At 41.2% G+C, this 15,140-nt stretch overlaps 4 protein-coding genes across 6 annotated transcripts; 1 reads left to right on the plus strand and 3 right to left on the minus strand.

The window, feature by feature from the left end:
* Positions 1–383: 383 nt before the first annotated feature.
* Positions 384–7,169, minus strand: LOC117565439 (protein spaetzle 3). Of its 2 annotated transcripts, XM_034244529.2 has the most exons (5): positions 5,440–7,155; positions 2,944–3,074; positions 2,257–2,381; positions 976–1,455; positions 384–916 (listed from the first exon to the last, which is right to left on the minus strand). In XM_034244529.2, exons 1-5 carry the CDS (start codon positions 6,434–6,436, stop codon positions 760–762), a joined length of 1,890 nt encoding a protein of 629 aa, XP_034100420.1. In that variant the 5' UTR covers positions 6,437–7,155; the 3' UTR covers positions 384–759. The 2 variants fall into 2 exon arrangements, with proteins under 2 accessions (XP_034100420.1, XP_051858859.1); XM_052002899.1 differs by lacking the exons at positions 384–916; positions 2,257–2,381; positions 2,944–3,074 and having other exon boundaries at positions 1,349–1,455; positions 5,440–7,169.
* A 3,612-nt stretch (positions 7,170–10,781) lies between these two features.
* Positions 10,782–14,744, minus strand: LOC117565272 (uncharacterized). Of its 2 annotated transcripts, XM_034244300.2 has the most exons (6): positions 14,151–14,744; positions 13,839–14,007; positions 13,611–13,773; positions 11,929–12,062; positions 11,199–11,863; positions 10,782–11,135 (listed from the first exon to the last, which is right to left on the minus strand). In XM_034244300.2, the coding sequence occupies exons 1-6, from the start codon at positions 14,312–14,314 to the stop codon at positions 10,865–10,867; spliced, it is 1,566 nt and encodes a 521-aa protein (XP_034100191.1). In that variant the 5' UTR covers positions 14,315–14,744; the 3' UTR covers positions 10,782–10,864. The 2 variants fall into 2 exon arrangements, with proteins under 2 accessions (XP_034100191.1, XP_051858860.1); XM_052002900.1 differs by lacking the exons at positions 11,929–12,062; positions 13,839–14,007; positions 14,151–14,744 and having other exon boundaries at positions 13,611–13,637.
* Positions 12,134–12,634, minus strand: LOC117565273 (probable small nuclear ribonucleoprotein E). The gene has a single exon (XM_034244301.2). It carries the CDS (start codon positions 12,520–12,522, stop codon positions 12,238–12,240), a length of 285 nt encoding a protein of 94 aa, XP_034100192.1. The 5' UTR covers positions 12,523–12,634; the 3' UTR covers positions 12,134–12,237.
* On the plus strand, positions 12,709–13,260 carry LOC117565274 (mitochondrial import inner membrane translocase subunit Tim13). Its single transcript, XM_034244302.2, has 2 exons — positions 12,709–12,959; positions 13,034–13,260. The coding sequence occupies exons 1-2, from the start codon at positions 12,804–12,806 to the stop codon at positions 13,130–13,132; spliced, it is 255 nt and encodes an 84-aa protein (XP_034100193.1). The 5' UTR covers positions 12,709–12,803; the 3' UTR covers positions 13,133–13,260.
* Positions 14,745–15,140: the final 396 nt, after the last annotated feature.

Below are 15,140 nucleotides of genomic sequence, written 5' to 3' on the forward strand. Positions count from 1 at the left end.
AAGCTTGCTGAATCCAAGGTAAACGGTGAGTTTTGCATTGAAGCACTGCAGTGCTTGTTCGAGGTTCGTTTCCCGGATAAATTATAAATTGTACATCTCAATGGGATGTAAATTAAATCAGGTAAACAATTAATTGTATTAATTGATCTTACACTTGACTTTCATAAATACTATATAATTTAAAGAAGTTGCTTTCATTATTATTCGTCAAGCACAAAATTAGGTGCCATAAACAAAGTTATAGAATGTAGCTCTCATGGTGCTTGCCAAAATTTTGATGGCTTATGCAAGTTCATAATAAAGTTATGGGCGTGGCAATTAAGTCGTTAACTTAGCTTTAGCAATTAACCTTGACAAGTTATTATCGAAATGACTTTGTTTTGCACATTTTTATTATAATCTTTATTCAGTTGAATCGCTTTACAATTACAATTAAAATTACAAATACGAATACAATTACAATACAACAACAAATGAAGGTTGAAAATATAGCATACGATGTGGGTAGATGGGATATGGCTCGCATAAAAGTTACAACTTAAATTTGGGGCTTAACTAGAGCTGAGCTACGAGCTATGAGTAACTGTTAATGGTTATGTCTACCTTAAGAACAACTAAAATACATTCAGTGGCATTCAACGTACTTTTCGCTAGAAATCTTAATCGTTATCGTTATCGCTATCAATATCGTTTAATTCGAATTCTTTTTCTCCTCCCTTATGTTCGCATTCGCATTCGGGTCAATCATTGGCCAAATGCCTAGGGATTACATCTACAAACACAGCACGAAGGAAACAGGAACCAATCCATGAAAATGCCTTTGCAATCGTTATCGGGATCATAGGCGAGCAATCGATGCCATTTATACTTCTGTTCGCAGCCACATTCGCCCTCGCAGCGTGAAGTTTGAGTATTGCTAAAATGCGGAATTTACTCAATTATTATCTGACAATCAATTGGAGAAGATTTACTCACCTGCAAACCTCCTGATGAATTGCCTGCTCAAAGTGCTGCGTGTTGACAATCGCCCGGATCTTGCCAGCTGAATTCGATGCCCAGTAGGGAGTTACAATTTCGATTTTCGACTCACAAGCATCGAGTCGTCCTGTGCCAGAATTGGCATTCGCATTACCCGGCGGGGCATTATTGCTTGCTCTGCTTGTGCCGCCACCTCCGACGCTGCCCCTATTCCGATTGCTTGCCCCACCGGCGGCTGCTTGACGCTTCTTTCGCAGCTCCCCGAAGTAACTGTCCCCTGCTTCGCCCGCTGTGGCTGCATACGCTCCGGGTGGTATGAAGATGTCCGGTTCGTCAATAAAGCGACGCTTTCGCACCTTCGCCTGTCCGCCACCTCCTCCTCCTCCGCCACCGCCGCCTTCCATGTTCATCTCAAAGTCTCCATACATGCGTCGCATCAGCGCTTTGTTGTCGTCTATGAATCTTTCGATCTTGTCACTGTGAGTAGAAAATGAGATGTTCGTTATAAACATTTGTACACATGTAAGTAATACTCATAATTTTTTTATAAATTTAATTGGGTTTACCAAATCAGCATTTCAATTAAGTTTTTAAATCTTATAATATTTTTCAATATTTGATTTTAAAATTATTATATGAACACTTCTTTCTTAAATACACTTCTTTCCAAATACATAAATTAATTTTAAAAATCTTCAATTCTTATTTATTCATAAATTTATTTTAAATTTTGTTCTTCAGTTTAATTTATTATTATTATCCATTTTCAAATTTCTACAAATGTCAACTGCTATTCTTCAATTTTGTTTAAATTATTCATCAATGTAGATACACATTTAAATTGATTTATAATGACTAATAAACACATAATAGAATAGCACGTTTAAACTAGATAGAAAAATCTCAGATTTATCAATAACCAATATCAACTAATATAATTTGCATTCCAATATAATTATATGTATCATAAACTAGACAGAGTTTTTTGTTCTCTCTTTCAAAATATATATCTGACTAATGCTGCGGTTATCACTGAGGCAATCAGCTGTAAATTTATTATCGCGAATTAAGTTATTAAAACATTCCGCTCTAATTAAGAATAAGCAAGTCATTTTTTTCCAGTTGTGAAATTGCGAAACTCCACTTTGCCCACATATGAATCAGATTTCACCATAAAATGTTATGGCTTTTCAGAAATCCCACAAACTACCGCTTCTAAACATGAAGGACAGCTGGCCAACTAGCTAAGGGGATTCATAAAATGAATACGATACTCACATGGGATAACTATTGCCGGCCGTGGGGCAAAACAGCTGATGATATCGCTTGATGCAGGGCACGCCCTTGATCACATCGCCTCTCACGTCCAGGCCGAGAGCCACCGACAGCGCCGTCCACCAGATCTGGAGAAGTGAGATAGAGAGAGAGAGAAACAGGGAAAGAGATAGAGTGGGAGAGATAATTGGTATTAGCATTGGAATGGCGCCCATAACAATTTATAGCAGGGTGTGAAAATGACTCAAAGTAAGACATAAAATGGAGAAGAAGAAAAAACAAAAACAACTCGCAACGGAGCGACGACCAGCACACTGTTCTACACCTCCCTCCCCCTTAAGCTGGTTGGTATGCTTTGCGTTGTAGTCTCTTAGCAGCTGAGTATGATGATGATCATCATCACACCTCTTAACGAAACGAACTCGCACGACCTTCGTGAGCCAGCCAAAAAGTCAACAACAACAACAACAACCACAGCCGCAAGAAGAGAAACACACGCACAACACAAACACACACACACACACACAGACAGAAGAGATCGTCAAAGTTATTTCCGCAAATGAGCATACTCGATCGATCGATCGATCGATATACTCGATATACCCGTAATCGCTTATGACGTGAAGTGGAGGGGGGTGGTGGAGTTAAAGTAAACACACGCGTGCCCGAGTGAGTCGGGGGAGTACTTACCGGAATCTGCAAGAACGAGCCATTATTCGATTTTGGATAGGAAAACAAAGGCACCACCGGCACACTGCCGTTCTTCAGATAGATGGGACCCTGTATTGGAGTTACAGTGGGCATCGGACTCTTTGACTTGTCTGCAAAATTAAAAAAAAAAAAAACAGAAACAAGAAAGATAAGCAAAATATGCAAATTGAAAACTGGAGCTATGTATGTGAATGATTCATGGCGAGACAAGGACAGGATAACGTGCAGAGTCTGATTAGTGTGGGCATTAATCAACTGGGGTAAACCCAAGCAAACTCAAAAGAAATAAATAAAATGCAAAAATTGCAATTCTGCATACAAAATCGAAGTGCAGTTGACATATCAATTTCATGAAATGAAATGCATGCTTCGCATTTGTAATGCCCGGATCTGAACTTAACGGAACTGAACTGAACTGGATTTACATGTAAAGAGGTCTGAGATGATCTTGTCAACTTTCCCTTTCCCTTTTTTGTGGAATGCAATTGAAATGCGACAGGATTTGTCAATGGGAACAGTTGCATAGAATTTGTGAGAGTCCGTTAAGTTTTGTTTATTGAGTTACATCGTTCATTTAAGTTTCGTTAAGTTTGAGTCTGAGTTTGAGTTCGTGTCTGTCTTCTGTCTGTCCGCGTTGAACGAGACTGCGCACTTCGTAACTGTTTCAGTTACATTACATGATGGACTCGTTTTAAGCTCACGTCTTTACTTGCTGTTGTGCTCACACATGCACACAAAGGTGAAACCAAAAGACTTGAACAATGCGATCATATGTACTTGATCTTATATATGTATATTACTGTTCGTATGTGTGTGTGTGTGTGTGCGTGTGCTCTCAGTGTGGTGCACGTCTTCTTCTTCGACTTCGTCTGTGGCTGCGACTTCGGCGGCATTTAAACGTAAGTGGTTGAATGGGGCCCGACTTCTTGCATAATACTATATGTAGCTTACTAAATGTATATATAAACCCACACACAAACACACACACACACACCAACACAACACCTCCCCCTTGCTGTCCAAGTACTCCTCTAGTCCTACGCCCCTGCAATCGCCCCCAACCCCTTGTGCTAGCACTTGAGACTTGAAGTCGGACTTGGCAGGTTGCTACAATTGAGATGAGATGCGATGAGATGAGCGCCGCTGAGATGAGTTAAGATGAGTTGGAGATGAAGTGAAACAAAGAGGCGCCACGCGAAACGAACAAAGCCAAAGCCAAAGTCGAGTCACAGAGCCAAAAAGTGAATTATCAAATGCGCTGACAGTTTTGTGTCTTGGACGAGGGCAGGAACTGTCGCTATCGCTAACGTTTCGTGGCTTGTGTTACTTTTCGAGTTGGTATTGCTGTTGATGTTTTTGTTGCTGTTTATTAGAAGACGAGGAACGACAGCGACAACAACAACAACAACAACAACAGCAACAACTGATACATAAATCGTGTTGCGTGTTAGTCAGAGACAGCTATAAAAGTCAAACACTGGCCATTACTGTCTCTACTGGCCATAGGCGACCTTGTCGCCAGGTTTGTAGACCTTTGACCTTGCTCCGTCTCTACTTGTAGTATTTGTATTTATTTCTAAACTATCGCTCTCACTGTTGTTACCATTGTTGTTGCAGTTGTTGTTGTTGGCGCTAAACAGCAATGTGCAGAAGTTGCTCTCAATTGGAAAGATACACAGAAAACACGCAGTAAACAACATGCAAACAACACACAAGCAATAGCAAGAGGAAGGTGCCATAACAACGGCAACAACAACAACTACAACATCGACAACAATCAGTTATACCATGACTTTGGGATTTCAAATAGGAATTGATGATAGAGTATCGCAATATTGCGTATACGCAGAATACGTATACGTATTACAGTTGAGCTAATAAGCTAGATATCTTCTTGTTTTTTTCTCTACTATATATTCGTAGTTAATCTATCATTATTTATCATTAAGTCAGTGTTAAAGTATTTATTTCGAAATGTAGATATATATATATATAATATATATAGAAATATAAATTGTTTAACTGAAACATAATTTCCTCCAAGAGTATTTGAGCTTGAGCATGCTAAATACCATTAGCTTTTAATATAAATCTAATCTATTTATTTCTATATATGTAACTTTGTCAAAAATAATGATAATTTTTATATCTTTGTTATTATATTTTAAGCTGCATTCGAATTCGAAGTTCTCTAGAAATTTAACAAGTTTAAGCAATATTGCTAATTGTTTTATTTGAACCGAAAGTTACTCTGGGTATGTATTATAAATCAAGAGCTTCAAAGTTGTACTTTAAATTAGTTTGCTCATTAAATAAATACTATAAACATGAAATCAAAAGATAATCAAATATTTTATTGCCCTTTAAAAACAAGTTACTAATTTTTCTAACTCCTTTAAATACAGCTAATTAAAATCAACTTTTCAGTTTCGAATATTGTTCAGCACTTTGCCAAAATAAGTTATTCATGCATACCTTTATTGTGACCCTCGGCATCGTAGTACTCGCCGTCATCCTCTTCGTCCTCCTCTTCGCCCTCTTCCACATCGTAGTCGAGCACGGCGTGCACTTGAGTCCTGGAGCCTTGACCCGCCTGAACGCGGGTGAAGCCAGGAGCACGCTCTGGATAATTGTCGGGCGGAGCAACGCCATAAGTGGAGGCTGGCGTCTCCGTCTTACTTCCTGCTCCAGCTCCAGCTCCGCCTGCTTGCCTGCCACGTTGAGGTGGCAAAGGCGGCGGCTGCTGTTGCTGATGCGGTGGCTGCAACTGTGCTGGTTGCTGTTGTGAATGCGATGGCTGCTGCTGTCTGCTGCCATAGCCCGTAATACTAAAGCTGCCGCTGTTCTTGGTGAACGTTGTGGTTGCTGTGGCACTCGCCGTGCCGTGGGCATTGTAGTATTGCTTCTGTTGCTTTACCGGAAGCGCTGGCGCCTGGCCAGGATAGCGAGTGTAGGAGCCTTCGGCAGGACCCCGTCCAGCCGATTGTGTCAGCTGTAGCGTGCTCTGAGTCTGGCCAGAACTGCTGCTGGCACTGGAGCTGTGAAACGAAACCGTATTCTCGTTGGTCTCCACCTGCGTCTGTTGTGTGTGCTGCTGTTGGCTCTGCTGTGTCTGCTGCTGCTGAATGTGATACACGGAGTTGCGAGTGGCGCCACTTGGTGGCAAGTAAGCGTTGTTCTGCTTGCGTCTGCCATAAGGATAACCCTGCTGTGACTGTTGCTGTTGTTCCTGCTGCTGCTGTTGCTGCTGCTGCTGTTGCTGTTGATGCAGTGCTGGGGCAGCGTAGGGATTGTTCTTGTAGTAGTCGGGCGCCGCATCAGCGGGCGACTGCGGCTGCTGATGATCCGCGGGTGAGTAGAGCAAGTTATTCGTATTACTGGCCAGCTGATGGATCGGATGCAGCGGGGCCAGAGTGGCGCCCCATGGCTGGGCGAGGGCTCCAAACGGAAGCGAGAAGTTGGCCAAAGCCATGCCCGAATGTGTGAGCAGAAATGTGAGTCAAGTGACGAGATGAGTCGAGGTGAGACCAGAGTCGAGTTTGATTACGTAAAGTTAATTGAAGTATTTCGTCAGTGCATGATACAAAAGACTTAGGCAACAAACTTGCTGCATATCAATATCGAACAGCAATTTTTCGAAGCTGCCATAAATCGACAACAAATTAGAACAAGAACTTGAACTAGAACCAGAATTAGAACTAGAATTGGAATTGGTATTAGAACTAGAACCGGAGTCTGAGTCTGAGCTGATGAGTTTACGTGATTTTGAGGCGTTTTGTGGAGCGCGCGCGCTTAAAATGATTTATGCAAAAGCAAATTAGTAGCAACGACGACGACGACGACGGCGACGGCGACAATAGCACAATTTCAATCGCACACACTCGCACTCGCACACACACTTTAGCACACACACACACACGACACGAAATCAAATCGAACGTCTCTTGCGAGTTATGTAGTATACAATAAATATGTGCAAATGTTGTTGTTATTATAAAGTTATCTTCACTGCTGTTGTTGTTGTTGTTGTGGCAGTGGTTGTTGCTGCCTTTAGTCGTATGTAGTTGAGAGTGCCGTGTGCTGTATCGTGTTAATAACTTTGCACGGCAGTTGGCACAACTCGGACTCCGCGACTCTTGTGCTAAAAAACCATTCACGACAAGCTGACAATCGAGACTGAGCCGTTCTCGGCGTGCGCCTTTAAAAAACTTAATGGGAAAAATGTTTCAACAAGCCTCAATACTCAAAACTGACTTGAGTAAAAAAAAAACACATGCGAGTATATAAAACACAAAAAAAATAAAACAACAGTTGCTGTTGCTCCCAGCTGCTGCTGCTGACGCTCAAAGAGTGAGCGGCACTCAGTTAAGTTCAGTTCAGCGTAAGTTTTTTTGAATGGTAAATCGAAAAATAAAACAAAACCGGAAAAATATGCACATTAATCAATACGAACTTTGCATGCTCTTCCATTTAAAATGTTCTTAAAATCAATTAATTAAATTGAGTTCTTAAAGTTGTTATTCAACAACTGGAAATGATTCTATAGTTAGTAATACATTTCAATTAGAATTTATTCTCTTCAACTGAAGTCTGGACAAGTTTAAGGGCTACTCTTGCTGGGAGAGAGAGCATTTATGACCTAGGTCAATGGATGGGTGGACTCGACGCTGCAGTTTCTGTTCCATTTGGCGACTTGTTTTTTTTCATTTTCGAAAAGCGCATATTAATCACCAAACAAAATCGTCGTCGTCGTCTTGAAGGCAATGAAAAGCAAAAGTATTTTTAAAGTGGGCTTTAAAAACAGGTTGTGAAGAGCAGTCTGAGTTACACTTGCGATCCGCTTAAGAGACAAAACAGAGAGTAAGCGAGAGCGTTGTGTCAGGTATGCTCTTTTTTCCGTTGCTCTCTTTTGAGAACTTTAAAGTTGGGTGCTAGTCATTACACATTCTTCAGAGGGGTGCTGTGGAGGGGATGGTGCTGTGATTTCACAGTAATGTCGCTGTAATGCCGAGTGCATTTGGCGATGAGCTATTGTGTCGCTAATGATGATCGCTTCGCTGATAATAATGATGATGATCATCTCTAGATGAGGGCGTAGACTGATGCTGCGACTGCGCTACGATTGTGATTGCGTCGCTATCTACGTCACAAGCAGCTAAAAGCAGCTCGTTTTGGGTTCACTTTGCATATTAGCACCTCTTAACTGGATCATTGCTCCCCCTCCCCTGTTCCGTTACCCCTTCCCCTTTGCAGCTCTAGCTGTCGGGGCGAGCTCAACTTGTTGCGAATCGAGACAGTTTCGTGCGTATTCGCATTCACAGTCGCATTCGTATTCGATTTCAGTCGTTTACGGAAACGGATATTGCAACAGCTGACGACGTGCTTCTGATGGTGATTGAGATCTTTGCACATGAATGTGTCAGGGAAATACGCCCTATAGCTCCTGTTTTGTGATTCACTCGCCATGATTTATGCAAGTCGGAAAATCTGCTCATTTAATATGTGTTGATTGATTTCAACAATATGTACAACACAGTATTGGAATGTCAGTGCTTTCCGTTTAGAAAGGTCTCTGCATGCCACCTACAAGGGTATGCCAACTACTATATATACATATAGATATATGTAAATAACCTAAACTGTAGCAAATGGGTTGGCCAGCTGTCCAGTTGACCAGACCACGCCATGGCCATATCGCCACATCGATATATAGCGAGCAGGCTTTTGTTTTATGACAGACCGACAGACGGGCGGACGGACGGACGGACAACGCTGCTGACCAAGCCCAACAAATATCGCACATTTGTTGCAACCAGGGTTGGTTCATGATCCATTTCAATGGTCAGCAGTCGCCCGTCGCCAGCCATTTGCTGTGTGACTTATAACAATTAATTCAATTCATTTAATTCGCTTTGAAGCATCTTTTTATGATCGCATTCCGAACTTCAGCTTACTCATCATTCGTGAAGTACAAGTTGTCGTTTTTTTATTTCGCATTTTAGTTTTTTATAGTTTCATGGCTATTAAGGAGTCGGATGACTAAACTGCTGATTGTTTGTTATTCTGCAACCCTACAATACTTCTATGCAGCGTGTTGTACTTATGTTTTTATTTTTTGCATACAGTCGAATCACAAGAACTAGTTTAGCTGCGGCTACTCGAACACATAGTTTACCCCAACAACAACAACAACATCGAAATCTATATCCACGTCCACAGATCAAGATCAAGAGCGAGAACACAAAAGTGACAAAAGCAACAAGCGCCAATCAAGTGGTTGGTCTTTGGATTTTTTTTTATTTGCCTTTTACTTTTTATGAAACACTTCTTGGCAATTGTCTGAACTTATCTAATCCACTCGACAATTAACGAAATCAACGGACGAATATCACACACAAATAATCTTTAAATGACATTCTTCTAGCGCCTGCCGCGACTTGGGCGCCCTCAGGCCTTTGCAGCTTGCTCAACAAACAAACAAGCGATCGATCGATTGGACTGATCGACAGACTGGCAGATGGACGGACAGACGGACCGACAGTTCAACTGATCAACATTGGCAAAAACACAGAGGGAGAAAAAAAATGAAAAAACGTCGCCTGTCAAAAAATTTAAATACAAGTACAAAAACAATAAACACAACAAATAAATCTGCCTTATCGAAATGTGCTCTCAAGCATTGGCCTTAAGTCGTTAACAAAATTTAACTGCCAATCTTTTGTGCAGTCACAATAAAATATAAAATCAAATCAAATTAAATACGAGTAAAGTAAAACGCCAAACATCAAGTGTTTGTTGTTTGATGCCATTGTCTCTCTATACACAACATCACATAGCTCGGTTCGCATTTCAATTCCTTAACCAATTCAGATTCCTGAACTGAAATGACAATACTAAGTAGTGAAATAATAGTCTAATATACTTCAATACGATCAGCTCATGGATGCCATAGTCGTTGATCGATTCGATCAGCATAAGAAAAAAAATCGCTTTAATTAGAACCAATTTAGAGCGTGGACCAATTTATCAGAAGCATTTTGAAAAGTAGTTGAAAACCAGTTGAGATCAACTTCAGCGCCATGTGCACAAACAGACAGACGGATAGAGTATAGACGGGGGAGTCACAAGTGTTGAGAGAGGGGTGCGGTTGCTGCTCTGGCCTTTTTACTCCACTATAACTCAGCTATTGTCATTATTATTACGGACCTATTATTGCTGTTGTCGTTGTTGTTGTTGTTATTATTGTTGTTGCTGAACCGCGAACCGAACTCAATTCAAATTGCCTTTTACGCATTTGTTTTTCTTTGTCAATTGTCTGTGGTCCATTATACGAGGTGTGGAACCCAACACCCAGGTTCAAGTGCACACACCACTCGCATTGTTCCTTATTTACAATCACAACTACTATATAAGGCAGTTCAAGTGAGAATAGTTCAAAGAGAAGTTTAACAAAAAACTATTGAACTCTCAAGTATTTCCAAATAAATCTAAGATTTCGAATATCTTATGCTATGATGCGATCAATGAGGAATAAACTACAAAAATATTCATGATCTATATTTATATTCTACAAATAGTTTCCGATGTATGTCGAGCAACTATTGAAGCAACCCTGGGAAGTCACCGCCCAATACACTCTCGCAGCTTTACTAAGAAACATGGCAACGAGTTAATTATTTTGGTTCTTGCCAACCAAAATTTTCATTTCTATAGCGATCATTAATTACCTTTCCATTTCAGGTTGCGTTGTGTTACCTTGGTGTGAGATGTCGACGCTCAATTCCATTCGTGGCGTTCTAAGAACAGGGATTACAATGTGCGTTGTGTTTAAGGAAGTGATTTTAATTGGAATACGAGTGTGAGTATCTCTAAATGCTATCTTAGAAGTTTAACGGGTATCTTAGTATCTATCATACTTTGTCTTGCTGGGCACACCCGGCGGTTGTCCATTTCCATTTCCGGCCAGGCTTTGGCTTTGATTGTGACTGTGGGTGGCTGCCAGAGTGTACACCTCGTAATCACTGATCGTAAAGTTGTAATCGCCAAAGAGCGTCATATGTGCGGCACTGGGGCCATCGTAGGAGTGCGGCAAGTTCGAGTACGAGTCCGTGTTCACGTTACAGTTGCTCGATATCAGCAGATCGGCGCCAGCACCAAATATGGGACCGCAACTGTCGTTAGATATGCAAATTGTGATTAATATGGGCTTGGACAAACATTGTTTCTATACTTACTCTGGATGATAACAAATCGCATAAGGTTTCTTAACAATATCAAATTTGACCGGTTGCTCGCCATTTGGGGGATTCAGCATGAAGAGAAACGCACGTTCCGAGTGCAAATAGCCACCCTTGCGACTGGTCTTTGCCCAGGCCACATCTGTGTAGCCGCCGCTGATCTCGCCATGTGCTCCCACACCGATTACCATGCAGGGTGCCACACCATCGCAATAGCGATGAAATGAACTCGATCCATGGCCATGTGTTGAGGCTCGGTAGACGAGACGCCAGCTCTGCTTGGGCACACCAAACCAGCCATTGAGCACGCTTTGCAAAGCGAGTTTATCGTTGCGCAGGATTTGTGAGCCCGGAAACATATTGACGGTGAGTCTTGGTTGCAGTCGCTTGTCATTGTCCACCAGCTTATTGGGATGCAGAGCAGCATAGCGATAGCGCTCCAAGGATAGCTCCATGGGCACAGCCCCAGTTGGCTCTACCTCCTCGGCAAACACTTGGCTATCGATAAGCAGCAAGCGCACATGACCCATGACTCCACTTAAGTGCTGACAGACCCTTGCACGCTCCTCCTCCGTCCAGTGAGCGGTTGGCTGGGTGACTCCCGCCTGGTACTTGGCCCAGGCTAAAACACAACGCCAGACTTCTTCCTCCTCCAAGCAGAACTGAGTTGACAGAAAAGAAAGATTATAAGAAATACTATAGGGAAGTGCTGTTATGAATGCTTTACATAATCCGATGATATGATCTTAATCAATGCATCCTTGGTGAGCGTAAGAAACGAGTTGGTTTTAACACATTCCCCAGCATTCTCGCCAATATAGATGATGCAGCGTTCCATAAACGAAGCCGCGCACTTGGCACCTGCAATAAGAAGAAAGGTAATTTACCAAGAGTAAAAGCTGCATTTCACTGCGCCCATTGAAAGTCGACGGTTTCATATAAAATTTGTTGCATTTTATTGTGGATAAGCTTTCGGTACGATTTACAAGTAATCCCTTAATAATAACTAGAGGCAGTTTGATGTGGAGTGTAGTTTTTAATCCTTGGAGGGGCTGACATTCTGTATGAGTGTGATGTTGTCGCCCTTAAGCATGATGCGGCCAAGATTCTTGCGTTGACGCGTCTTCACATACACTTCCTCAGCATCATCCAGCACCAGGTTCATGTACTCGTCGAATCCCACAATGTGGCCCTCGATGCGTAGCGAGATGTTCTCGTATAGCCAGACTTGAACGCGGGAGCGACTTTGCAGGTAACGGAAGATCAGGTTGATGGGCTGTACCATCACCTTTTGCACCTTAGGGTTGCCCTTGAAAGACATTTTACTGGTCTTTTTTCAATTGAATTTTCCTTTCGTTGATTTTATTTTTAATTTGCGAAAACGTTTCTGTTTTTTTCTGACGCCGGCCGCCTTTAATGTGACCGCAGACTGGTTTTTAAAAATAAACTATTTTACATTGTAAAATATACTAAAACTAGTATGGTCACGCTGATAGCTAACAATGCTATCGATTATATTCGTCGTTATCGAAAGTTCACTACCGACCGGTTGCGTCAGAAGTACGACAATTTACATTTCCTTCTCAACATAAACAAATCATCATGTCGCACGGAACCGTTGATAAAGGTGAATTGATGGACCAGGTGAAGCAGCAGATTGCTGTTGCAAACGCCCAGGAATTGCTCACACAAATGACCACAAAATGTTTTAAAAAGTGTGTTGGCAAGCCCGGAACTTCACTGGATGCCTCCGAGCAGGTGAGCTTAATCAACAACTGTATAGTGCATTTCGGAAGTTTAATATATGATAAACACTTGCTTTTCGTGGATAGAAATGCGTATCCTTGTGTATGGATCGTTTTATGGATTCGTGGAATCTTATCTCCAGAACCTATGGCCAGAGGTTGCAACGCGAACAATCGAAAATGTGAGCTACATTCTACACTGCCGCTTGTGAATTAGGCTGAAAGTGGCGTGTTTTGACTAATCGTTGTAGTTAGTACTACTTAGTTCTACTTGTTAAAAAATAAATCATTTAAAACAAATTTTTCATACATAATTGTCGTTTTGCTTGACTAAAACGTGCAAAAACGATAAATAAAGTGCCGATAACATTGTTTTGCAGATTAAAATATACCAACACGATTTTGTGCAATGTGTAGTTAAAATACCAAAAATGGTACGTGATATTAAAAATCCCGAGTGGCAACTCTATCGATAGTTATAATATCGCACGCGTTGTCTCGCGAACAGCTGAATGGCAAAAGTATTGCCATAAATATATCGAAATGGCGCGAAATTTAAATCGATTGGTTAAAATTCACATAAATAAAGAATTCAATTTAACTTAATATTTCTTAATTTGTTTCAGTAAAACGAATACGTGCAATGTTTCTTGAATTAACTTACCAGCTTTCTCATGAATATCCATAACAGCAGTCAAAAATGTGCAAGCATTATCCACAGATAACGTGGAAATAACATGATCTTCACAAGCGGCGCGCAATTCAAAAACACCCATATCTTGAGCTAGTGTTAACATCTCGAAAACTCGAAAATCTTGCAACATCAGCTGTAAATGATGTTAAAATTAATGAATAACACTCTATAGGCAATTTATCAATGTTATTAACTTACTTTTGCGGTGTAGACATATAGTATGAATTGGCGAAATAGTTCAGCATTAACATGTGGCAAGCGAATCGCAGTAGGTGTCCCAGTTCCAGGTGCTGCAGGTGAAACTGTGCAGCCGGGAATGGGTATCCGACAGACTTCACCACGTTTAGCAGTCTTAAAGCTCTTGCAACTAGAATTAAATCAATCTCTAATTAAGTGCTCAATCGCAACAAATGAGCAGCACGTGCTGATGCCACAAATGCCAACGGCAGGTGCGAGTCGATACCATAAATGGACAAGAGGTCCAATCGGGTTTTGGGATAATTAACTTACCGTGCCATCAGGATGCTTCGGTGTGCGTAGATTTTCTCATCATCACGGCCACATATAAAAACGACATCGGCACTGTCCTGATCTTCGCACAATCGTTGCAGGTCCTCAATTAGTTGTGGAAGTCCAGCCAAAGCTGGATCACTGTGTGGTGCACGTGTACTCATTGTTGTTGTATCTTTTGCAGCTTCGTTTGGTTTTGTTTATTTTGTTTCAAGTGAATGTGTGCAAATATTTTTCTCTGTTTTGTTTATGTTTTCACTTCCACGTTCCGCTCAGATCGAATCGTTTCGTTTTGGGAGCGTGGCCAAAGAGCGCAGAACCGGTTTCTGCTGAAAATGCTGAGCCAACACACAAAAACCCACGCCACGAACTAAAAAAAAGAGTCTGGAAAATAATTACCTAGCACTTTGCAAAGATATCTTGGTTTTTTATTCAACCCAACCGATTTGTTCACTTAACAAAAAACATAGTTTAACTTCTAAATCATTCAAATTGAATCAAAATTCCACTTATTTGTTGCAATTAACTTGCAGCAGGTCGTTTTCATTGATGCGCACACGCCGCGACTCGATTATCTCGCACTCGTGTAGTCATCGAGACTGAAGAAGAAGCCTCTGCTGCAGAGTGAGTGTGCCAGGTAGCCTGGCCCTCGCCCTCTTTTACCGGATTCTGTTGTTGTGATTGCGTTCTCTTCGGCTTTTGCAAGAGCGGCAGAGAAATGGCCAACATCTGAGCAGCAAGCGAACCAACTCTTTTCGATATCGGTTACCTGAGAAATGGTTTTATTCGATTTTGCATTCCAACAATTTTTAAATAAATACATTATTGTGATAGCCGAAGACCTTAGTTGTCATGGCTCTTCTCCTAGTATAAATTTTTGTCTACTTTTATAAATAAAATACATAAATAAACCTTATTGTGATTCTATTCGGATAAATTTATAATTTAAAAATACAATTATTGTAATTCATTTTGTTTGAGTATTTAGCG

Source organism: Drosophila albomicans, chromosome 2L (genome assembly GCF_009650485.2).
Source record: "Drosophila albomicans strain 15112-1751.03 chromosome 2L, ASM965048v2, whole genome shotgun sequence".
NCBI classification, from domain to species: Eukaryota; Metazoa; Arthropoda; class Insecta; order Diptera; family Drosophilidae; genus Drosophila; species Drosophila albomicans.

What these genes read in the sequence shown, in the direction of transcription:
- LOC117565272 (XM_034244300.2), bottom strand. Translation starts at nt 14,314, where the DNA reads ATGAGTACACGTGCACCACACAGTGATCCAGCTTTGGCTGGACTTCCA. An exon ending in TATATGTCTACACCGCAAAA is followed by an intron (nt 13,774 to 13,838) that starts GTAAGTTAATAA and finishes CATCATTTACAG; the next exon opens with CTGATGTTGCAAGATTTTCG. An exon ending in AGATCATATCATCGGATTAT is followed by an intron (nt 11,864 to 11,928) that starts GTAAAGCATTCA and finishes CTGTCAACTCAG; the next exon opens with TTCTGCTTGGAGGAGGAAGA.
- LOC117565439 (XM_034244529.2), bottom strand. Translation starts at nt 6,436, where the DNA reads ATGGCTTTGGCCAACTTCTCGCTTCCGTTTGGAGCCCTCGCCCAGCCA. An exon ending in TGCCGAGGGTCACAATAAAG is followed by an intron (nt 3,075 to 5,439) that starts GTATGCATGAAT and finishes TTAATTTTGCAG; the next exon opens with ACAAGTCAAAGAGTCCGATG. An exon ending in GCTCGTTCTTGCAGATTCCG is followed by an intron (nt 2,382 to 2,943) that starts GTAAGTACTCCC and finishes TCACTTCTCCAG; the next exon opens with ATCTGGTGGACGGCGCTGTC.
- LOC117565274 (XM_034244302.2), top strand. Translation starts at nt 12,804, where the DNA reads ATGTCGCACGGAACCGTTGATAAAGGTGAATTGATGGACCAGGTGAAG. An exon ending in CACTGGATGCCTCCGAGCAG is followed by an intron (nt 12,960 to 13,033) that starts GTGAGCTTAATC and finishes TTTCGTGGATAG; the next exon opens with AAATGCGTATCCTTGTGTAT.
- LOC117565273 (XM_034244301.2), bottom strand. Translation starts at nt 12,522, where the DNA reads ATGTCTTTCAAGGGCAACCCTAAGGTGCAAAAGGTGATGGTACAGCCC.